Source organism: Ruditapes philippinarum, unplaced genomic scaffold, assembly GCF_026571515.1.
Source record: "Ruditapes philippinarum isolate M1 unplaced genomic scaffold, ASM2657151v2 ctg931_1_1_1_1, whole genome shotgun sequence".
Classification (NCBI taxonomy): domain Eukaryota; kingdom Metazoa; phylum Mollusca; class Bivalvia; order Venerida; family Veneridae; genus Ruditapes; species Ruditapes philippinarum.
The window spans coordinates 22,937-47,284 of record NW_026859402.1 but is presented as its reverse complement, the minus strand read 5'-3'; the positions used below and the strand labels follow the sequence as shown (position 1 = coordinate 47,284).

General features: G+C 34.8%; 1 protein-coding gene across 2 annotated transcripts; it reads right to left on the bottom strand.

Annotated features, from left to right (window-relative positions):
• Positions 1–1,613: 1,613 nt before the first annotated feature.
• LOC132756369 (zinc metalloproteinase-disintegrin-like ohanin) lies at positions 1,614–24,224 on the bottom strand. Of its 2 annotated transcripts, none has more exons than XM_060747427.1 (15): positions 24,146–24,224; positions 22,014–22,104; positions 21,214–21,467; positions 19,952–20,041; positions 13,697–13,808; positions 12,346–12,457; positions 10,880–10,958; positions 10,249–10,335; positions 7,460–7,605; positions 6,435–6,475; positions 5,618–5,726; positions 5,084–5,233; positions 3,039–3,183; positions 2,526–2,642; positions 1,614–2,375 (listed from the first exon to the last, which is right to left on the bottom strand). In XM_060747427.1, exons 2-15 carry the CDS (start codon positions 22,090–22,092, stop codon positions 1,962–1,964), a joined length of 1,935 nt encoding a protein of 644 aa, XP_060603410.1. In that variant the 5' UTR covers positions 22,093–22,104; positions 24,146–24,224; the 3' UTR covers positions 1,614–1,961. The 2 variants fall into 2 exon arrangements, with proteins under 2 accessions (XP_060603410.1, XP_060603411.1); XM_060747428.1 differs by lacking the exon at positions 24,146–24,224 and adding an exon at positions 22,537–22,609.
• Between the last annotated feature and the right edge of the window lie 124 nt (positions 24,225–24,348).

The window sequence follows — 24,348 nt, the reverse complement described above, 5'->3', positions numbered from 1 at the left end:
TAAGATTTATCAATTTTGTAAGTTCCAAAAAGCATTAAGATATTTCCGAATTTTACATTTCATGTAAATAAAGGGAGGTAATAAAATATTTATTTTCTATAAAGTCTGAATGCATGTATTTTAATGATTACATATAATATGTATAAATATTTGCAGTACATTTTTTTTTACATTTTTCGATGTTTGAAAATTGTTTTATAAGCATAATTATATATATATATTTATATAATTGTGGTATACAACCTCAATTACAACATACGGGATCTTTAACGGCAAAATAGATTGAGACATTAAACGGCAAACGTGCGACATTTTGCGTTGTTGCGACATAATTACATCCACGAAAATCTTCTCATATTTAAAAAAACTACTTTAATATAAAAATGCAAATTTTAACGCGTTTATAAAATCAAAATAAACATTATTCAAATCATATATTAAATACAAATTAAACTTCACCGAAATTGATGCAAAAACAGAGATAAATATTACCATAAATAACACCATAAACCCTTTGATGAAAATGTTCAAAGCAGTACAGAAATTAATGAAAAAACTAGAAAAGTTAGATTAATGTTTAAATATTCAGGTAATCATTTGAATAATATGATGTATATCTTTAAATTAAAGTTAGAGTTCAACTGTTTATCTTGAAATTTTAATTTAAAATAAAATTAAAGATAACAAAAATACTACGTATTACTCACGACTTTAAATATTTAACAAATCTGAGACGAAGTTGGGGACAGCTTTTCACAGCCATTTTCCTGGGTTAGAGCTTTTGGCCTTAGATGGCTGTAGAAAATACCTACAATCTAATGCAATGGCTATTCAACAATGGAATTAGTCAAATAGTATTTAAACGCTTAGCACCAAAAAGGTGTTTTTTATGAATTTTCTTATATTTTATATACGGAATAAAAGTAACAATGACACGCAGATCTCTCGCTGTTATTATCCTATGGTTAGAACTTTGGGCCCGGTATGGCTGTAAAAAATAACAAACCCACTGATAAAATGGCTATTCCGCAACCAAATTAGACAAAAGGTGTTGAATAGGTTGGCTTAAGAAAACCGTGCTCTTTACGAAAAATGTTTGACCTTCTTTAGCGAATCAACGACTTTTTTTCAACGATTGGTTCTTTCTGCATATAAAGTCAAAGAATTTTCACAAAAAGCACGATTTTCTTAAACAACATTTGTCTGATCCCACTGCGGATTAGCCGTTGCATTATTTTGGAGATTGTTGTTTACAGCTAAATAAGGCCAAAATTTCTAACACACAGTAAATTCCCGCGAGAAACCCAAATGATATATAGTCGCTTTTTGCATCTCGCGGCATTTTCCTTTGGGTTAGAGCTTTTGGCCTTATTGCTGTAAAGTAGAACCTTCAAACTTATGCAATGGCTTACACGCAACAAAGTCAGAGAAATGGTGTCAGCCCACCACTGGTCTAATGACTTAAGTCATGACACAATTCCCAGGTCTACATGCATAGTCGACAGGACGGTGTAACATTCACTGTGATATTTGTGTTGTAACAACTGTATTTATGTGTTACCAGTTATACCCGGTGGACATATACAACAAAACCAGATCTTCAAGAGACACTTTTATTCACACACTCATTATTTTTTTGAAAGTGATAAAGAAATATTGTCCAAGGACACATTCTTCAAATCTTCAAAGCTTAAGGAACTTGATGCATAAAAAGACGTTCTTGTTTTGCCTCAAGAATTCAAATACCGCTTGTAGGCCTACAACCGGTTTGGTTAAAAATAGAACAGTAAAGACTCGTTTAAAAAATACTTAAACAAGAATATAATTTTAAATCAATGCTTTTGAAAAAAAAATGCTGAATTTCAGGGCAATAATGAATGTATGGTGTCGTCATTGTGCATTTCATTCCGGTCAATATCAAGAATCTTCATGACATTATTATCATTCTTAGAATGAATAGTTTAAAACTTTTTCCCTGTCCAGCCGGGTGGAGGTTCGATATCTATTAAATCCCCGCAACAATAGCAAGTGGAATCTATTTTCTTTCTCCCAAGCTTGCAACATCTTTTGCGGCGTTTATTTCGTTTTATTCCACAACAAGTACACGGATATATTACGGTTGTAGTTGAGAGAGTACTAGTTGTTGGTGACGAAGTGGCTGACGTAGTTGATGACGTGGTAGATGGTGTAGTGGTGGTGGTAGAAGTTGACGTAGTCGATGAAGTGGTAGAAGTTGTCGATGAAGTAGTTGACGTTGTTGAGCTGGTAGTGGAAGAAGTCGTACTGGAAGTTGTTGAACTCGACGTAGTGGAAGAACTGCTGGAAGTTGTTCCACAAACGTCAAAACTTGCGACGCAATTACCTTTGTAGCATATCTAAAAATAGATTATGATTTACGTCAGAAAAATGAAGTATCGATATTACACGCGTAACGTGCTACTTACTGGTTGTTTAAACAAACGTGTGTTTGTAAGAAGTTTTTTGATAAAATTCATAATTGATAAATTCCCAAAAATGTTACACACCTTGTCTGTACCGCATGGTGTCCCATTCCACAGAAACTGCAGCTTTTGTGTGCATTGACCTTCACTATCCTGGCATCCTATTTGATTACGGGCATAACACGCCTCTTCTGTAACTGACTTCATGTAAAGAAACAAGAAGAATTTCTAATCATTTTAAAACGTAACTCTTCTTTTACTATAATGATATCAAATTCAAAATGCAAAACCAATATGAGACTAGGTTATCGTTTTCTCCGATTAAATCTTTAGCATTGTACTCAACAATGCATAATTACCTCATAATATGACACAATACGACGCAATGCCAGTTTATGTCATATCATACTATAGCTACCATAAGACAATACAATACAATATCAATATTGATTTATTAAAGCATTCAAAGTGCATGTTCTGTGTATTGAAAAATGTATCAGACAGATTAGTCTACACCATACTGTTTTAAAAAAAATAAAAAAAATAAATGTTAGAAACATTTTCAATTAGACATCAATGACAAAATAATTTGCTTACGTCACAGGCGGTGCTGGTAGTTAGATTTAACAGACGCTGGCACTGTTTATCTACTGAGTCGTCTTGCGCGCCAAGAAATCCTTCACAAAATTTGGCCTTAAACTCTTCATATGTTGTACTTTCATCATCAATACAGCCAGGAACACTGATAAAACAGTAATAGAACTTAATAATAATAGAATGCCAGCACTATTTAGTGTTGAGAATTGAGTACCGCTCAAGCCGGTGCTAGGGGGCGTGTGGGATGTTGCATGTATTCATTATCCCTCATGTTCAGACTCAATCAAACCGAGCCTGCAATTCTCTTTTAATTTTGTTGTGATTAATGCTTCCGAGGGATCACTTGTTTCAAATTTTTGTTAATGATTACGAAAAAGAAATAGAGAAAAGCAGAATCCCTCAAGAAAGCCCAACACGGCAAAATTGAAAATGCTGGAGGCTCGGTTTGATTGAGCCTGTTCATGGGCGGTACTGGAAAGTGCAAGTTACTGTCAACGCCCGCTAGCACCGGCTTAAGCAGAATCCAACATTTAAACACGAAAATGGTGAAATTTTAAATTTAGAAACATCCGCAGATTTGTTCATACGGCGGTTATAATGGAACCTTCAATGTGACAGAGTAGTGCCATTCCATGAAAAGGGGCGTATGGGCCCCAAGTAAAAGAATGCGTAATTAATATCTATATTTCGGCTGTCGGATAATATCGGAAATGACCGAAGCTGCTCTCGCCTTTTGCTGTCACTCAAAATATCGGTGCCTTGGTCTAAATTTAAGTATATTTTATCACTTTTGTCACTTGAGCGGCAATTTTCAATCATGACTTCATTATTTAGGCTCGTTCACCTGTAAACCTCAATTAAATGATACCGGTATTTGCAAGCAATTACATAAAACGTATTTATATTTATCTTATGATTTCCATGAAAGCCCTAAAAATAGAATTAGTGGCAGTGAGATACAATTTATCACACAGTTTGAAATTTGCAGTGAATAAACGAGTCTTCTTCCTGTTTTGAAAGATAGGCAAATTAAAGGCAAGTTTACATATATAGGATTCCCATAAAGGTACAGCGATCGGAAGAAGCTGGGGCTCTTTATCGCAAGACATGGTACCATTGGATTGCAATGTTGCAAGACTTGGTGTTGTGGTGTGAAATTGAGTAAATGAAATGTTGATTTATATTTATTGCACAGAACGCTGTAAAATGTAGATTGTTCAACATCATGGCGTCAAGATAAAGTTCAAAAGTATGGTGGCTGATTTGGTACATTGCGCGTTGCCTTGTCGATAGCGACAACGCAACCTATAACGGCATCGCCTTTTCGCTAGCGACAACAACATGACAAAGCACCAAAAGGCGCGTTATCGCGCTGTCGTCTTCTCGCCCTGTCTCTAGCGAAGCACGCAAAACGATGCGTTGTCGTGCGGCGCGTTGTTGCGATGTCGCCCTGTCGCTTGGCTTATAAGTCAATCCTTCGATTTGAACCAAGCGACGATGTGACATCGCGACAACACACTGCACGATAACGCGTCGTTTGGCGTACATCGTTAGCGACAGGACGATAAGACGAAAATCTGAAAATGCGCCGTTTGGCGCTTTGTCCTGTTGTTTCTAGCGCCAACAAGACGCACAAAAGCGTTCCAATTCAGCAACCATACAAAAGCGTCTTTTAGTGCCATCTTTTTTTTCGGGGGGGGGGGGTGTTTGGGCATTAAAGTAAACAGGTTGCAAACATTTTTTACAGGCTCACTTTATGTTGTTTAACTAGAGACGTATAATTTCATATCAGGGACATAGCTTGGTTTCAATTTATGCGTAGGCCGACTTCTAGCTTCTAGACGGTATGAAGTTGGGTATGCCCTTCAAGATGTTTTGCTTTGGAGTGTCATTTGGACGTTTTGTAGGAGAATTTTAGAAACTTCAGGTACACAAATGAATATTGTTATTTTTTCACTTTCAGGCAAAAAGTGTAAGCCGCGACTTATACGACTCGCACGACCTTTAGCGAGGTACGTTACTAATAGCAAAAGTGAGATACTTACCTATTCAGATGGGCGGTTATTTCAGCTACACTGCATGTGGAGAATTGCTGGTACGTGTCTTTGTTTGTTGTGTTCGGAGCAAACAGGAAGAGGGACATGAGGTTTACACCGGAAGGACATGCATTAGTGCCGTCGTGATCCGCTCCCAAACTAAAATATATTTCGTATTATAAATTATGACTTCCTGGACATTTCCCAACAAAATTTTTAAAAATTAAGGTTGTATATTTCAGAAACATATTTTAAAAATCTGAGTCATTAAATGCTTTGGGCTTCTGGTGGTTATATGAGAGCTTGCTTTGCTAGATACGAAGCAAGCTACCATTGCCAACATGGTATAAGATTTAATTTCAAACGTGGCAACTACAAAACATACTCATGAAGTACTACTGTTCTGTTGTTGTTTTGTTTTTTGGGGTTTTTTTTTTTTTTTTGGGGGGGGGGGGTTCTTGTTGTTGTTGTTGTTGTTGTTTTTCCTGCTTTTTCCAAATTAGATTACGGCTGTAGTTACTTAATCGGAATAAAAGTACTTACGCATGGCCTAACTCGTGAGCAAGAATTCTGGGTAAATTCCATGACGTAAACTCTGTTAATGCATACTTTTTCGGAAGGGTCGTGCATATTGTTTCCCGATAGGTAAATGCTGAAAATGACCAAAAATGGCATATATAAAAAAAAGGAAATGACTGATTTCATAGAATTGATCGCCGCCGCATTATATTCATAATAAGTATATAATGTATATAAATTTTTCAAACTTTCATTGGTTCATTTGCTCTTAATCATATATTTTTATGTATAATATAATTATAATAGCCACTTAAGCGCCCGACTTGCCTTGACGAAATTGTACGACTTACGCATTGTGCGAGTTTTCCGAGACTACGAGACAGTCAAGGCTACGACTATTAAAAAAAACTGAACATAATTTGATAAATAAGTCTATGAGGACAGGCATGCTTGATTGTGTTTTGTTTCGTGAAAAAAATATTTCAGGTAAAAAAGAAAAGATGTGTCGATTGAATGAATTGAAAAGTTTTATTTTCGCGCCTTTTTTAGCTATTTAAGGGAAATGTTACTTGCAGCATTTGGGGACTTTGAGAAATTAAAAGATGAAAATTTGCTTAAAAGTAAGTCAAAATATTCGAAGAAGTTGAAACAAACATTTTGTTTTGCTGTTTTTTTTTATTTTTATCGATTTTTTTATTTGATATTGGGGAGGGATGGTTGGAGATGGGTTAGGATTTATTTTGAATCGTTAATGGGGCCCTTTTGATAAATGGTCTGATTATAAATTTTAAACATTATGTATAAGTGCTTGATGTTAAATATCAAAATAAAATGTACTTACAAACCAGTGGATTGCCAGTTGTGCTATTCATAAGGTTGAAGCTATTATAAAAAACAATACAAAACATAAATGTATTAACAAAATAATGAAATCTTCCATTAATCTTCCACTTATCATGTATATAAAATGGTAAACATACTTGATCTGATTATTTCTGATAATATTAAAGGCAAATTATGCCTCAGAAATCAATATTTTTCAAAATTCTTTAGAAAGATCAGACATGTGTTTGATAATATTTTGAGTCTCGTAGGTGTTAAACGACTGCAGAAAGTAGCATTTAATGTGCAGAAATGTGTTGTAAACGTAGCAAAATGTAAACAAAGTAGTATTTTGACTTCCATACAAAAAAAACTAACTCATTATAATCATTCCTATTGAAGAAGGCAAGGATTCTTCTAAATGAGAACTGTTTAGAAACTGTAATAAGATACCAAAGATAAAAGGGTTTTTAAATATAAAATTTCAGGGGCTTAATGGGCCTTTAAGAGATTTCAACTTTAACTTTAACCACAAAAATGATTTTCTTCAATTCTTAATGCATTCTTACAATAGCAAACTGATTTTCTTCAATACTTAATGCATTCTTACAATAGCATAACTTAAACCACAATTTTTTTTCTTTGATACTTAATGCATCTTTACAATGACATAACTTTAACCGAAAAAAGATTTTCTTTTAAACTTAATGCATTCTTACAATGGCAAAACTTTAACCGCAAAATGACTTTCTTCAATACTTTATGTATTCTTACAATAGCATAACTTTAACCACAAAATAATTTTTTTCAATACTTAATGCATTCTTACAATACTTAATGCAGTCTTACAATGACATAACTTTAACCACAAAATGGTTTTCTTTATTACTTTATACATTCTTATAATTGCATAACTTTAACCACAAAATATTTTTCTTCAATACTTAGTGCATTCTTGCAATAGCATAACTTTAACCACAAAATATTTTTCTTCAATACTTAGTGCATTCTTGCAATGGCAAAACTTTTATCACATCAGCTTACCCTGTTAACGCAAACACGTAATCATATCTTTCTGTTATGAAGCCACTGTCGTTAATAACGAACTCCAAGTTAGCTATCATGTCGGGAGATGCGTCAAGACCTGTACCATCATTGTAGTTCTCCGACCATACAAAGTTCTGTCTAAACTAATAAAATAAGGGTAAAATGGAAATATATTATATGTACAATGTAATAAAATGTTCATAATCTTTTTGCGATTACGTATTATCACGGTGTATAACTGGCTCGGACTGCTTATGTTAACATTGTAACGGAGACGCGGGACAACCATGATTAGGCAAAGGACCTTTGTCTAATAACACAATTAACGCAAGTGACCATGAAGCAAATTTGAACTCAAAACGGTGTTTTAAGACTCAGAAGGGACTCCATTTACAATGATACTGCCAAGGTCATAATCATAACGACTCTTCCGGGTTAAACATCCTTTGTCCCTGCTCACCATTTTAGGCTTGAAGCCTCTTCACTTTAGAGAATTCAAAATTTAGAGATAAGGGTCATATGAAAGTTCAGCCATTGATTGTAACGTAAGGGGCATAACCTTCTTGACTTACATCATTATAACATTTATCTGGATGTTTGCTGTATATTTGCTAGACACTATACCAATTAACCCTTTACCCCATATATACGCGAAACAACGCACTATCGACCCCCCCCCCCCCTCTTTTAGGCCTCAAATAGTGAAAAAATGTCCTATTTTGGCCCAAAATACATGTTTTCGTTTGACAAATGTTGCTAAAAAAAGGAGCACTTTTTCGGCGCCTCCCCCATCCAAAAGATACATCAGGGGGTTGCCAGAAGGGGGATGTGCCCCCTTCTGTTTGGGGGGTTTTAAGGGGGACGGCAGTCCCCCTCATCGCCAAGAAATGTTGGACTTGTGAGAGGCTAAAATTGACCCCAGATCGATCATAAGGTAATGTGTAACCAACGCTGTAAAGCCTTTGACTCTATCTCAATCCCTTGAGAAGTTGCAGCACTTTGAAATAAATTTTGATGGAAAAAGTCGAGGCAAAATAGTGATTTTTGGCAATTTGGAGACGTCCCCTCGTTGTCATGGTAACAGGAAATTTAAGACTGAGCATGTCGTTATGTACAAAGGCAATGGTCCAGTCAACATTTGTGCCAAGTTTGATTAGTATTGAAGCATTTTTCATAGTTTCATAGCAGTTTGAACTTGTAACAGGAGACTTTTCAATGAAAACGGCCATTTTTCACAATATGCTCATGAGGGAAAGGGTTTAGAAACTGACTTATTTGATAGTCGTCAACCCTCATGGGACTTGCTGTGATGATCTGTTGTTGATCTTTGTTAACATGTATTTTATATTTTCTCTTCGGAAGGGACGTTTTCCTTGTTAATAGGAGATTCCTGAAGGACGATAAATTACCTTGGAACTGCTCGTGCAGAAAACATGGCGGCTAAAATGATGTTTAAGCAATAATTTATTACCTCCCATGCAAGATCTATTTCAGCCATTCCATAAAAAAATTAAATGCTTAACACATACCTGGCTAGACCTCTGGCGGTAAAATCCAAAGGAATCCTTTGCTGGATCAAACAAAGTCTGGGGACGCTGTTCCGATTAAAATGTACAAGCCAGTTAGCCACCGTGATTACTTAGATTCGTTAACATAAATTTTTAAACGTACGTGAGCAATATTTTTTTTTTTTTAAAAAATTGGCTTTTTCCAAAAAAGAAAGAAAAGAAAGACTTTAGCCATTTAGTCAACGTGATTACTTAAATCTATCAACTTTCAATGTTCAAAATGGCCCTTTTTAAAATTGTTGTGATATTTGATTTCCCTAAGATTCCAAAAGCACTGTGGTCAATTTGACGCTTTTTAAAGAATAGAAAAAAAATTGAATGTCTAGTCTTGTATCAGTATTCGCCACTAATTGTTATTCTAGAAGTGTTTGATATGTGCTTGGCAGACATATTTTGAAAAGCGTCCATTAAATGTCTTATTTCATTAACACCCATAAAAACGCGTCAAATCGTTTGTCAGAACATATTTACAAAGTTGAAAGTCATGTATTAAAATGTATTATAATGCGTCAAATAGTTTGCACGAATATATTTAATTGACAGTCACGAAATGGTTTGTCCGAATATAGTTAATCGTCATCCTTGAATAGAAATGCTCCAAATAATTCTTCCGTATATATTTCATTAAATGGTTTGTCCGATTATATTTAATTGAAAGCTGCATATTGAAATGCGTCAAATGTGCCCGGATATAATTATTCAATTGACGGTCATGAAATGGTTCGTCCGAATATAGACATCCACGAATTGAAATGCTTCAAATGATTCGTCCGTTTATATTCAATTAACGCTCACGTATGGAAATGCGTCAAACGGTCCTTCCGAATATATTTAATGGACGTCACGTATGGAAATGCATAAAATGGTATGTCCAAATATATTTTATTGACGATCACGTATGGAAATGAGTCAAATTGTCCTTCCGAATATATTAAATGGACGCTCACATATGGAAATGCATAAAATGGTTTGTCCAAATATATTTAATTGACGTCACGTTTGGAAATGCATCAATTGGTCTGTCCGGATATATTTGACAGCTTGGAAAGACCATTTTATTCAGAAAGATACAATATTTAGAAATATGATTAAACACAGAGCACAATTATTTCAGCACAACAACATATTATTTGATATGAGATTTTACCATATCACATTTAGACAAGTTTTGATTATGAGTTTTTTACTATATAACGTTTAGACAAGTTGTATACTTACTCCTGGAATTGCGAATGCTGTTGGATACACCTGTATATCCAAACTGCCGCCTGATACTTCTTTCAATGAGGCATAATACACGTTTATCTGTAGACATAAGTTTCAATTAAACATTTACATTTTTACAACGAGTGAGACATAAAACAGTTTTACCGTATTCGGTATGTACTGGAACAGGCGCTTGAATGATTAAATGCTATAAAATATCGCTTTTTCGCTCGCCGAAATGTACTTTAAGACATCTAATTCAGTTGTTTCGTTGAATGTTTATATATATTGAAAAAAAAAACAACGTTTCGAAATAAAGTATCATTATTACACAATAACAATTGTTTCGTGCATGCACCATTTAGGAAAAATACCAACAAATTTCTATCATACAGGCATTTTGGCGTTAATCTTTTACGAAATTGAAAAAATATTTTTGAAAACTGCAGGTAGCAGAAGTAAAGCTTTGTACAGTTTAAAACATCATTGCATTGTTTTTTATGAAATATTTACTGACGAGCCTTGATGTCCTAACATCTTCTCTCTACAATGCACTGAGTTAATCCCACTGATAATATGTCAGTAAAAGGCTCACTGAACGTGACTTTATGGGGCTATTGATCTTGCATATACAAAATATTACCTCATTTGTAAGCAGGGTACCAAAGATTTGCATTTCCGTTTCCGCAGCGCTTATGTCATTAGGATTTCTTCGGTAAAACCTTTGAATGGTAAATACAATTTTAGATTTAGACAATTTCCGGAAAAAAAATCGAATTGAAACAGTAGGACATGTACTAACCAAAGATCTCTCCGGAATGCATACAGTGTAGGTGTTTTTTATACCCGGCAATTCTATTCTACATGTACGAAACGTGCTGTTTTGTTGTTGTTGTTTTTACTCCTAACATGCAACTTATTTGATTATTTTTTAAAAAACTTAGATACGTAAAATGACAATTTAAATTGTCTACTGATAGTAAAATATTTTATCAGATTGTTATACATTATGCATTTTATTATTAACCTGTACATATTTTTCTACATATTTTTTCTTCATTTAATACATGTTTCACGTGCACAGATACAACCCAACAGAAGACATGAACTGTATCACACTGGAGAGTTATCTGGAATAAATGCATGATTGAATATATAGTTTATAGATGTAAAATAAAATGGTAAATAGAAAAGTACTTTGATCGTTCATTTGTATAATAAACTCCACTTATAACAATAAAACTGATAATTTTATACCGCTTATAACGATATACCGCTTATAACGATGCTGTTGCCGAGGTTTCAAGTCTTTGTTTCTCGGATATAACGGTATCCGGATATAACAATATAAATTCGACCGTCCCTTGAATATCGTTATCTGTACTTGGCTCTCAGGGATTTTACAAAAATTGATTACACTCGACGCTTCCGTGCCTCGTAAGATACTATCCTGGTAAAATCCACTAGAGCTATAGACTTCGTACTAATAATAACCCTTATTATATTACTTAAATCCTTTCCAGGCTAATTGTGTGTAATGCACATGCACTGCGTTGAGCTAGTAACATTCCAGTGTGGGTTGAAGGGAATAAAGAGAATCCATTATTTAAAAATATTGTCAGACCCATATAAAACGACCACCTTCAAATAAAAACCTGTCTATAATGACAGGCTTGACTAAAATGATTTAAAAAAATTATGGAAAAGGAGCGATCCCTTGGAAGCCATGATAACATCAATATTATATTTAAAAAAAATTGCAGACTCGGTTTGACGGAATCTATTCACGAGAGATACTGTAGACGTGCCCCCTAGCACCGTCTTTGGCAACTTACAATGTGCTGGAATTGATGATACCAATAGACCAAAAAAATAGAACAACAATGAAGTGAAACCCAGGGCAGCTTTTTAACAGCTCTCACTTGACAACTGCTGTTAAAAAATCTTTTATTATTATTGAAATTTGATAATTATAAAAGATAAACAAATAAAAATTAATCATAAAACAAGTTTACATTATTACGTATGTAATAAAATATAAGATATTGATACTTCAACTTCCCAATGAAAAAAAAAACAAAGAAGAAAAAAAAAGGAAAAGATATTTACAAGTCAGTGAATTTGGCATCTGGCAGATACGCCACTTCTACAATCTTATCAACTGATGTTGGTAAAATACCCCTCTTTTTTCTAGACATTGTTTCATCAACAATTGGTATGGCTGAAAGATGTAATTATGTATTTATTTATCACCATATGAAATGAGCCGCGTCACGACAAAACCAGCATAGTGCGTTTGCGACCAGCATGGATCCAGACCAGCCTGCGCATCCTCGCAGTCTGATCAGGATCCATTGCTTTTCGCTTACAAACCCTGTAACAAGTAGAGAAACTGATAGCTAACAGCATGGATCCTGATCAGACTGCGCTCAAACCCATTACGTTGGTTTTGTCGTGACGCGGCTCAAATGTAACCCATAACCCTCAAGCATCATGTGACCTCCCTTCATAAATTATTATTGGACCAAATCTTAACAATTTAGCCTCGTTTTCACTTTGTAAATCCAAAATAGTTCATATTTAACCACTATCGTACTCCCTCAAGCCTCGTTTTCATTTCCTAAGTCCAAAAGTCTATATAAAATTCGTATTGTACTCGAAGAAACAAAGTTCTGTCAAAATGTAAAAAAAATGTAAATGTAAACTTGTTGAGTATAATACTAGTTCTATTGGATTCGGACAATGGTTATATTAAACTCGGCTAAATAGCCTCCATCTGTGTGTACACACGGCCGATAGAATTCAGTATTGTACTCAACACTAATATATATTGCATCCATTTTTTTCTTTTTAACTGTCTTGCAATTTCTCATTGAATTCATGGTTTTAAATTGTTTTGTATTATTCTAACTGCTTATATGCTTATATTTGTTTTTGTTCTTTCGTGTTGTTTCTGATTCTAAAACTTTAACTTTTGTTAGTTTTTGTTTAATGCAGTATTAAATTAATGCCTTTGTTATAGTTTTTAAAGGAGCGTCAATGAGGTCAAAAATAAAAAAAACATAACATACGAAATTCTTACATAGATCAGTGAAGCACTTAATATGGAGAAAAAGACAAAAATTTAAGATAATATCGAAAATCCATTTTTGAGCGATTATAAGCACGATTTGAACGAAGAGCGTTGCACAATAAAAGCGTCTTTTCTGGAATTTGCACATAAGTTATTGATCCAGACCTTCATCAAATGGTACACAAATCTCGAAAAAAGCCCAGTCCCGCCATGTCTGAAACCTCAGTGGAGTCCCTTTAATGATAGCTGAGTCCCTTTGTCCCTTTAAGGATGGCTGTTTGGGTCGGGTTTTTTTTTCTATTTGCGCATTCTCCGACAGTATATACAATCACGTTACGTTTCGTGATGCAATTTTTCTTAAATCTTTAGAGAATATTTTTTACTTACAAATCGGTTCTGGCATTTCCTTCGATGGTCCTTTATCTTTTGCGGAACAGTCTGCATGTGAGGCCCCTGGTCCAATGTAGCAAGTCTCCCCTTCTAGGTTCAATATTGAAGACTGAAAATATTATTATGATGATTTATTTTATGCTTTTCAGTGGATTACTGATTTATCCGTGAAAATTATATTTGATAATTTCACAGTGAAAATTATCAAAATATAATTTCACTTTTTTCAATGACGAAACTACTTTTTTAAGATTTTCCCCATGTGGTACCTCAATTTTATTTTTACTGACAATTCTGACAATATCAGGCTGTTTAAAGAAAACGCAAAGCTGAAATTGATAATCAACTTAAATGTCAAAAGTAATAAAAAGAAGAAAACTTACTTCTATTCATTCAAAATTCCAATCACCAAATTTCATCTCTAAATTTTTTGTTTTCATTTTTACAGTCTGACAATACATTCCTTCCACATGGCAAACTGCTCTTGATGACTTTTTGGGCACATTAAAGTTTCCTACGAGCAATAAACTGCCGTTATGCTTTTATGAAAAATTGAAAAGCAATGACAGCTATCACCTCGGTAGAAACAATTAAACCAACCCAGCGTTTCCGAGCAAGCTTTCCAAGTTTTTCCATTTTCCTAGCTCCTTTTCTGAATGTTTTTCACATCTGTCAACACTTATTTTTTGTCTGTTTCAATCTTCAAATATGTTTTCTTTCTTTTAAAAAGGTGTATGACTAACAAATCCAAATGATATCCTCTGAATCAACACAATTATTTTCCTCCCGTGAAATACACAACTTTAAAAAATGGCTGCCGCTTACATTTAACAAAGCCAGGTCTAATTATAAAAATACGCAGTAAGTAACAGAAATATGGCATGGATGGTTGGAATTTTTTCTCCTACAAGAATTGTTTGTTTTTATTATTAAAAAAACAAGCGATCATTCATATTTTTTTAACAAAAATAAATAATATCACTGTCATTAACGTTTGATTGTCGGACTTATTTTACAGCTCAAAGATTCTTGTTTTTAAGAGAAATTCCGACTAAATGGGGCTCTTCAATGGGGAAAAACAGATTTTAATATTTATGTTAATGTCATGAAATTTCGTTTAAACTGTTTTTTTAGCATAAAATTAAAAAGAAAATTTGTTTTGTTTGTTGTGTAAGATTTAATTTTATTTTCATCTCGTGAACTTTAAAAAACAGGTATTCTCACTCGTGGCTTCGCCACTCGTGAGAAATACTGTTTTAAAGCCCCACTCGATGAAATAAAATTTCATCTTACACACAAACAAACAAATATCCTCTATGTCATACGTGTGTTATATCTATAAAATAAAGAGTGTTTTATAAGTATGTGAGAAGTTAGCAGTAAACAGTGACCTAAGCAAAAAGGCATTTCAATTTATATAGGGAAGGTAATGATCTGCTGTAATGCTCAGCTGTTTTGGGCATCTAGCAGGGCATTCCTAAATATGGTGTAAAAATGCTCTGCTGCAATACTCAGCTGTCTTGGCAATCTAGCAGAGCATTCCTAGCTTTAGTGAAAAAAAATGCTCTGCTGGAACGCTCAGCTGGCTTAGGCAGTCTAGCAGTGCATTACTAAATATAAGTGTTAAAAATGCTCTGCTGGAATGCTAAGCTGGCTAGGCAATCTAGCAAGGCATTACTAAATATAGTGAGAAAATGCTCTGCTGGAATGCTAAGCTGGCTAGGCAATCTAGCAGGGCATTACTAAATATAGTGAGAAAATTTGCTCTGCCTGGAATGCTAAGCTGGCTAGGCAATCTAGCAAGGCCATTACTAAATATAGTGAGAAAATGCTCTGCTGGAATGCTAACCTGGCTAGGCTATCTAGCAGGGCATTACTAAATATAGTGAGAAAAATGCTCTGCTGGAATGCTAACCTTGGCATGGGCAATTCTAGCAGGGCATTACTAAATATAGTGAGAAAATTGCTCTGCTGGAATGCTAAGTGGCTAAGAGCAAATCTAGCAGGGAACATTTACTAAAATATAGTGTACAAATGCTATTCTGGAATGCTAAGCTGGCTAGGCAATCTAGCAGGGGCAAATCTTCCTTAAATATAGTGAGAAAATGCTCTGCTGGAATTGCTAAGACTGGCTAGGCTATCTAGCAGGGCATTCCTAAATATAGTGAGAAAATGCTCTGCTGGCTAGCTAAGCTGGCTAGGCTATCTAGCAGGGCATTTACTAAATAAGTGAGAAAATGGCTCTGCTGGAAATGCAAGCTGGCTAGGCAATCTAGCAGAGGCATTACTAAATGTTGTGTAAAAAATGCTCTGGTGGAATGCTAAGCTGGGTAGGTCAATCTAGCAGGGACATTACTAAATACAGTGTAAAAATGCTTCTGCTGGAATGCTAAGCTGGCGGCTAGGCAATCTAGCAGAGCATTACTAATTATAAGTGGAACAAATGCTTTTCTGGAATTATGCTAACCTGGCTAGGCAATCTAGCAGGGCATTACTAAATATAGTGTAAAAATGTTCTGCTTTGAATGCTAGCTGGCTAGGCAAATCTAGCAGGCGCATTACTAAATATATGTGTAAAAATGCTCTGCTGGAATGCTAAAGCTGGCTAGGCAATCTAGCAGGGCATTCCTAAATATATTGTAAAAATGCTCTGGTGGAATGCTAAGCTGCTAGGCAATCTAGCAGAGCATTACGAAATATATTGTAAAAATGCTCTGCTGGAAAGCTAAGCTGGCTAGGCAATCTAGCAGGGCATTACTAAATAAAGTGTTAAAATGCTCTGCAGGAATGCTCAGCTGGCTAGGCACTATAGCAGAGCATTCCTTAATATAGTGAAAAAATACTCTGGTGGAATGCTCAGCTGGCTAGGCAATCTAGCAGAGCATTACTAGATATAGTGTAAAAATGCTCCGCTGGAATGCTCAGCTGGCTAGGCAATCTAGCAGGGCATTACTAAATATGGTGTAAAAATGCTCTGGTGGAATGCTAAGCTGGCTAGGCAATCTAGCAGGGCATTCCGAAATATAGTTAAAAAATGCTCTGGTGGAATGCTCAGTTGGCAGACTGATTCTGAGTTCCAGGTTTATTTGTTGCCAAAGTTTTATTGACATTTTCGACTTCTAAGGCAATTCTGAGGCACTCGCAGACTTTCAGAAATTTTCGGGTGCCAATAGAAATAATGATATTTTTTACTTCTAAGGACCTTTAAGAGACTATTTTTCATTGTCCTGCGACTTTTTGAAGGACACTTCGCAGACTTTCAGGAATTTTGGTGCCAATGCTAATATTGACAATAAAGACTTCTAGGGACCCTCAAGAGTCCATTTTGGTTTGTCTGCGACGGATTCTTGGACACTCGCAGACTTTCAGGAATGGTTGGTTGCCAATGTAAAGAAACCATATTTTGACTCTAGGACCTTTAAGAGTCCATTTCCTTGGCCTGCAGTGTATTGTTGGACACTTGCAGACTTTCAGGAAAGTTTATGGCAAAAGAGATGATGGCAATTTTTACTTCTATGGACCCGCCAGAGTCCATTTTTATGGTCTGCGACTGATTTTGGGACACTTGCAGACTTTCAGGAATTTTGATGCCAATGGAGATAATGACATTTCTTGACTTTTAGGGACCCCAGGACTTACATTTCTTTTGGTCTGCGACTGATTCCTTGAGACTCGCAGACTTTCAGGATGTTTAAGTGCCATTGCAGATCATGACTTTTTTTACTTTTAAGGACCCCTTAGTCATAAGGAGAGCATTTTTACCCTAAAATGTCATTATTTGCATTAGCACCAAAAATTTCCTGAAAGTCTGCAAGTGCCCAATAATCAGTCGCAGACCAACGAAATAGACTTCTGGATGGTCAAAAATGTCATAAATTGTAATTATCTCTTTTGGCACCCAACAATTCCTGAAAAGTCTGTGACTGTCCAAGATTAAGTCGCAGACCAAACAAATGGACCCTGGATGGTCCCTAGAAGTAAAAAATGTCATTATCTGCCTTGACATACAAAATTTCCTGAAAGTCTGTGAGTGCCTCAGAATCAGTCGCAGACCAAAAAAATGGCTTAAGAAAGGTCCCAATAAGTCAGAAATATCATTTCTGCATTGACACCAAAATTAACGAAAAAGACTCAGGAGGGTCAACTTTTTGAAGTAAAATGTCATTATCTCCATTGGCACCGAAAATTTCTGAATGTCTGCGAGTGTTCCAGAAACATTCGCAGACCAACGAAATGGACTCTGGATGGTCTAAAAATTCACAAATGTCCTTATCTGCATTAACGCAAAAAATTCCTGAAAGTCTGCGATCGTCCCAGAATCAGTCGGAGACCAAAGAAATAGACACTTTGAGGGTCCCGTAGAAGTAAAAAATGTCATTATCTGCATTGGCACGAAATATTTCAGAAAGTCTACGAGTGCCAAATAATCAGTTTGCAGACCAACGAAATTTATATTTTTATTAAGAATGCCCTGCTAGTTTGCCTAGACAGCTCAGCATTCCGGCAGAACATTTTTACACTAATTTTCAGAATGCTTTGCTGGATTGCCTAGCCAGCTGAGCATTTTTAACACTATATTTAGGAATGCCCTGCTAGATTGCTAAGCTAGCTGAGCATACCAGCAGAGCATTTTTCGCACTATATTTTGGAACGCTCTGCTAGATTGCTTAGCCAGCTGAGCTTGCCAACAGAGCATTTTTACACTATATTTAGGAATGCTCTGCTGGATTGCCTAGCCAGCTGAGCATTTTTAACACTATATTTAGGAATACACTTCAAGAGTGCCTAGCCAGCTGAGCAATTCAGCAGAGCATTTTTACACTATATTTTGTAATGTCCCGCTAGATTGCTTAGCCAGCTGAGCATAACAGCTAAGCATTTTTACACTATATTTAGAAATGCCCTGCTAGATTGCCTAACCAGCTGAGCATACCAGCAGATCATGTTTACACTATATTTTGGAATGCCCCGCTAGATTGCTTAGCCAGCTGAGCATAACAGCAAAGCATTTTTACACTATATTTTGGAATGCCCCGCTAGATTGCTTAGCCAGCTGAGCATAACAGCGGAGCATTTTTACATTATATTTTGGAATGTCCCGCTAGATTGCTTAGCCAGCTGAGCATAACAGCAGAGCTTTTTACACTTTATTTAGTAATGCCCCGCTAGATTGCTTAGCCAGCTGAGTATAACAGCAGAGTATCTTTAACACTATATTTAGGAATGCCCTGCTAGATTGCCTAGCCAGCTGAGCATATCAGCAGAGCATTTTTACGCTATATTTTGGAACGTCCCGCTAGATTGCCTAGCCAGCTGAGCATACCAGCAGAGCATTTTTACACTTTATTTAGTAATGGCCTGCTAGATTGCTTACCCAGCTGAGCATACGAGCAAAGCATTTCTACACTTTATTTTGGAATGGCTCTGCCAGCTGAGCATAACAGCAGATCATTGATTTCCCTATATAAAATCGCAATGCCTTTTTGCTTAGCTCACTGTTAACTGCTAACTTCTTACATACGTTTTTATAAATACATAAATAAGAACCCCCCCCCCCCCCCCCCCCCCCCCCCCCCCAAAAAAAAAAAAATCAGAAATTCAAAATTGCTAAAACGGTGTGATGTTGTAATTTCATATTTAGATTCTAACCCCAGTGTTATTGACAGTGATTGCTTTTCCCAGGCCAACATCATGAACATGTACGTGTGTGCATGTCACACCTGACTGTGTCATGTCGTCTGCTTGATTTAACTATTGTTGCTCAAAGTACTAAGTGTCAGCTTCAAAGCAGGACAACACACTTATAACTTTGTCGTAATTTTAAAAGACGACCACAGATGTCCCTACGTGTGTTAGTTTTGGTGAAAGCGGAAAACTTGGCGAAACCGTTTTAAGGTGTATTGGTCCCTTAAATGACGGAAATCAAAAAAAAATATGGCGGGATTCAAACCTTTGAAGTCATAGACCTGAATCACTGAGTCATAGTGGAACCTCATTTACATATACCGGTATTTTTTAGGGTAAAGATGAGTATAAAAAAATGACATGCATTTGATATTTATAAATATTCTATTTATTAATTGCATTTACAAAGCGCAGTAAATCTGGTCTATTTATGGCATTAAGTGCACATTCTTTGTGGAAAACGGTGTAACGACAGATTTGCTGTTCTACACCAATAACAAACGGAAATAAAAGATGCACGGTACCTTATAAACGAAAATATGGAGAAAAAAAGATATGTTTACTCACCATTCCGCAATCAAATTCCCCGGCAGACGACACTTGAGATTGGCATGCAAATAGCCCATGTCCGTTTAGATCTCTGTAGAAAGCAACGTTCTGAAATTGTAACATAGATGCTTTGCGAAACGTGCCAAGTTTTCACGAAATTATCATATATAATTCAACAGAAATTTACCATTATCCTGTCGAATTTGTGAATTTGATTTGTCTTTCTTGCTTTGTATTTAGAACAGTCTATTCAAAGAAACGCTATGCTCAAATTTGTTATTAAAATATTGATAATTGCTACACAGTCTGGTTGTTTTTTTTTGTTTTTTTTTAAGAAAAGAACAACTTTATTTGACCTGTAATAAGGAACGCAGCTTCCCTTACATAGTTTATTCTTTTATTCAAATAAGACATATTCAGTAAGAATTGCATAGATTTCAATAAATTTCTGTGATTAAAATATATATATATTACTCAAGGATCAGCATAGCATATCTTTATGCGGTTTTCATGTTTAAATATAAAACATTGAGCAACCAATGGCCTTGTCGGACTGCAGAAATATGCCTGGCGTTAAATTGGTGGCAAATGCTATTTACTTTCGGTTCAAGCAGGGAAGTTAAGAAAAGTCCAAGGCGCAACACGACCTTACAACAATATATCTTATCGATGAAAAGGTGTAATTTCAGAAATTTATAACGTTGAGTAGCAATTAAATCACAAGAAATAGATTGATAATAACATATCCGTCAGATTTTAAATATTATACTGAATTTGACCTTACCTTTGCTTACATTGAAACAAAACACTTTTATTACTAAATATGCCAGCGAGTAATTCAAATTCCAGATAAAAGCTTCTAATTTAGGATTTTCATTAATTTACGAATATTTTCATGACAAGAAGTTGAACACAATTGAGAGTGAAAGATTTAAAACAAAATTAAATTTATATAATGCATCTAGTATAAAGGCAGATTTATTCCAAGAAATAAATCCGATTTCCCGCTAAACGTTTTGTTGAAGGCGAAATAATTTGCCAAAAAATAGCAAAACGTACAGTGGTACTTCCATTCCATCATAAACATCAGAATGAAAAATAAAAAAATAAAAATAAAATAAAATAAAATAAAAAAATAAAATAATAAATAAAAATAAAATAAAATAAAATAATAAATAAAATAAAATAAAATAATAAATAAATAAATAAATAAATAAATAAATAAATAAATAAATAAATAAATAAATAAATAAATAAATAATAAATGGTCCGTCACTAACCTTTGAATTTGTATCTGATTTTCGGGAGAATTTTCCCACCTCGTCTTGCTGATAAGCATTTGGCAACACGTGGGCACGGTCTCGTTTTAGATGCAATGCTTTTTCAGCGTTCTCATCCAGCGTTAGTGTATACGTCATTTCCTCTGGAAAGCCATCTGCGTTTCCGGTGTCTCGTTTAGTTTCGAATTTTTCTGCGTTGTTCTCTCTTATGTTTCGCCACGATGTTTTTGTTAATTTAAAAGGTTTTGCTGTCCCTGATAAAGAATAACAAGCTTTTAAGGTGCGCAGGTTTACTTTCTTTTTTATTTTATATTTAAGCGGAAAGCCTCAAAAATGAGTATGAGATGGTTGTCTTTTTATATAAAAACGACTTGGAGAAAAATTAGTTACAATTCTTCACAACATTTTTTTTTAGTTTGCAAAACAATATATTACACCATGGAGGTAAATATAAGATTATATATCTGTGATTACACCAACCATACCTTGGACTACCTCTCTCCCCCCATCCTGTCCACATTAAGTATTCAAAACAACAATATTAGATAATTTTCATTCCTTCCTTACAGTATAACTTTGGTAACCACCCAAGTTCATTTTCATGTCATTATTTGTCCAAAACTCAAATCATTTTTTAAACAGTGTCTAGCCAGTTTTAACTGGAGTTTGTCTTAGACATGGATATTAACAGGAATAATTGTCCTAAACAGTCATTTGATTTACACTAAATCGAAACGTCGTTTTAAGAATTTAAGAGAAACTGGAAAATCTCCACAATAATGTAAGTTAGAAACATTTACCTTTGAAAACATCCATCGACATTGACGTCGCCTCCACAAATATCCCAACCAAACAAATCAGTGTCGGTAAATTATTCATTTTCCTCTAATTCTGTGGGAAAAGAATATATTTGCATTTCATGCAATGGCTTTTGTATGTCTTATATTTTTTTCTTAAATCGATACAAAAAAATGCTGATTTTGTCAAAAATCGTATATAATATTAATTAAGACAGTGATAATTGACACGACTTTTGCCGCTCCTTGTGACAGAGACGCTTATCTTATTTCTATATAACCCGGAAAAGAACGAAATATTCCGAATTGAGATCCTGATGAAAGCATAAAACGCTTTATAACTAGGATTAACGGCGTAACAAACATGCAGTATTATATAATGATTTTTAAGTTGGAAATCGTCTTTCTTTTAGAGTATCTAAAAAAAATATAAACACATTTAATTCTAATATTTGACCGCCAAAACGTTAATTTCTCTTTAAACTAAATTTATATGAAAAAATACACATAAAAACAACGAAATTACCAATTTTTGCGATAGACGTTGTCGTTGCCTTGATCAGAATAAATATATTACCGGTTGAGCGTCGTTTTATGCGATATAAATATATCAAAGTCAAATTAACATCCGGTCAACTGTGAAATTATTATCAGCATTATCCGCAAGTGGGTGTTATTTTAAAAGATTAACGGATAATACCATGTCCAGTAGAAATCAATGTTAATATTATTTACGCAAAAGAAAGATAGCCATTGGTCAAAATAAAACCGCAAACAAGCCAATGTCACCTTAGGTTAAAAAAGTTCGTGCCCGCAATGTTTTATCTTTATCATATCCATTTCAATTTATTCCATCCTTATTCATAATACGTATGAAAGAATGACCTTGCCTGAAGATTTCGTGTTGTTAGAGAGTTGTTTTTTGTTTGTTGTTGTTTTTTATTTACAGTTGCATAAATACATTTGATGTTGTTTTTGTGTAGTTTTTTTAACTTTCGTTCCAGTTTAGTACGCATAGCATGAATAAGCGATATTCGATGTAGCATTGTCGCGAATTTAATGACATCATAGGTTAATCATATTCATAACTTATTCATTACAGAATCCCCTATATTGAACTTTTGTGACTTCAAAAGTATGATATTAATTTTAACTACCGGTATATGTTTTGTAATTTATAAAGATTTTGACAGGTTATATGGCCCTTTATAATAATGCAAATAAAATTCTCGAATTTTTAATTGGCTTTAACACCGTATATACCGCAAAGAACCGAAGCACGCACAACTAACAATGTATTTGTTAACTACGTGTGTGCATACCATTCTTGTTATTGCGTTTTGTTTATCACAGCATATTTCTTGATTCAAACTGCGTTACTTCAGATTTACACTTGAACTCCTTTTTCTGGCGCAGCGTTAGTGTAGTAGTTGATTACGTGGGTCTATTTCCGTGCTTTTTTGTAAACAGTTTAAAGTTTCTGGGTTCTTATCAACTTTTCGTGAATTAAAATTTGCGTTATTATAATATCGTTTTACAAGTTGCTGACGGAATATACGAGAGAATATTCCCCTTCTTGACATAAATATAACCATCGGCTAGCGCCTCGGTTCATATTTATCTCATTCGAGCTATATTCTTCTGTATATCCCGTCAATTAATACTATAAACTTTATTTGCTTCAAGTTTAAGGAAAAGAGGTAACATGAAATATCCCAACGTTCTACCATCAATGTATTTTTATCTATATAGAGGGAAGAAAAATTAATAACACCAAAAACTGCAACTGTAGGCTTTAGCTCTTACGACGGCCGCTCAGCGGTGAAACGACGTTTCGTCACAACGATGACGTGCGGCGCCCAATAAAATTGTTAGCAATCATATAAGTCTGGAGACACCCGTCAATAGTTCGGGAAAGACAAAATAAACTGCATCCATACATAGGATTGTCCCACTAGAATCATTTTAGTAGAAAAACTGTGGACTCGAAGGTAAAATATGATTTAAAAGAAAGAGTCGACGGATTTTCTATAAAAAATAGCCCCAGTGGAAGCATTCAGCAGTTGCGCGATGACGTAGTATCCTAACATTGCATTACAAACGTTTGAAATAATAAAATACTGATTTATACTTACATTGTATATTTACTTAGTATGCAATCCTTCTACTTCACTCAACTCATCTGTTATGAAACAATATTGGTTAATAAACATATTATAATAACTTCATACAGGACTGTCCCTCAAAACAATTGCTTGATAGAAATCTCTCTTCACACCTCGAGGTGACATTTGAACTAATTATTATTTCGATTCTGTATATAATTTCTGTTTATTCT

Bases quoted from the DNA above. Each gene is read 5' to 3' on its own strand.
- LOC132756369 (XM_060747427.1), bottom strand. From the start codon at position 22,092: ATGAATAATTTACCGACACTGATTTGTTTGGTTGGGATATTTGTGGAG. The intron at 13,809-19,951 runs GTGAGTAAACAT...TAATATTTTCAG, and splicing joins GGGAATTTGATTGCGGAATG to TCTTCAATATTGAACCTAGA. The intron at 5,727-6,434 runs GTAAGTACATTT...GGTCATTTTCAG, and splicing joins AACTGGCAATCCACTGGTTT to CATTTACCTATCGGGAAACA.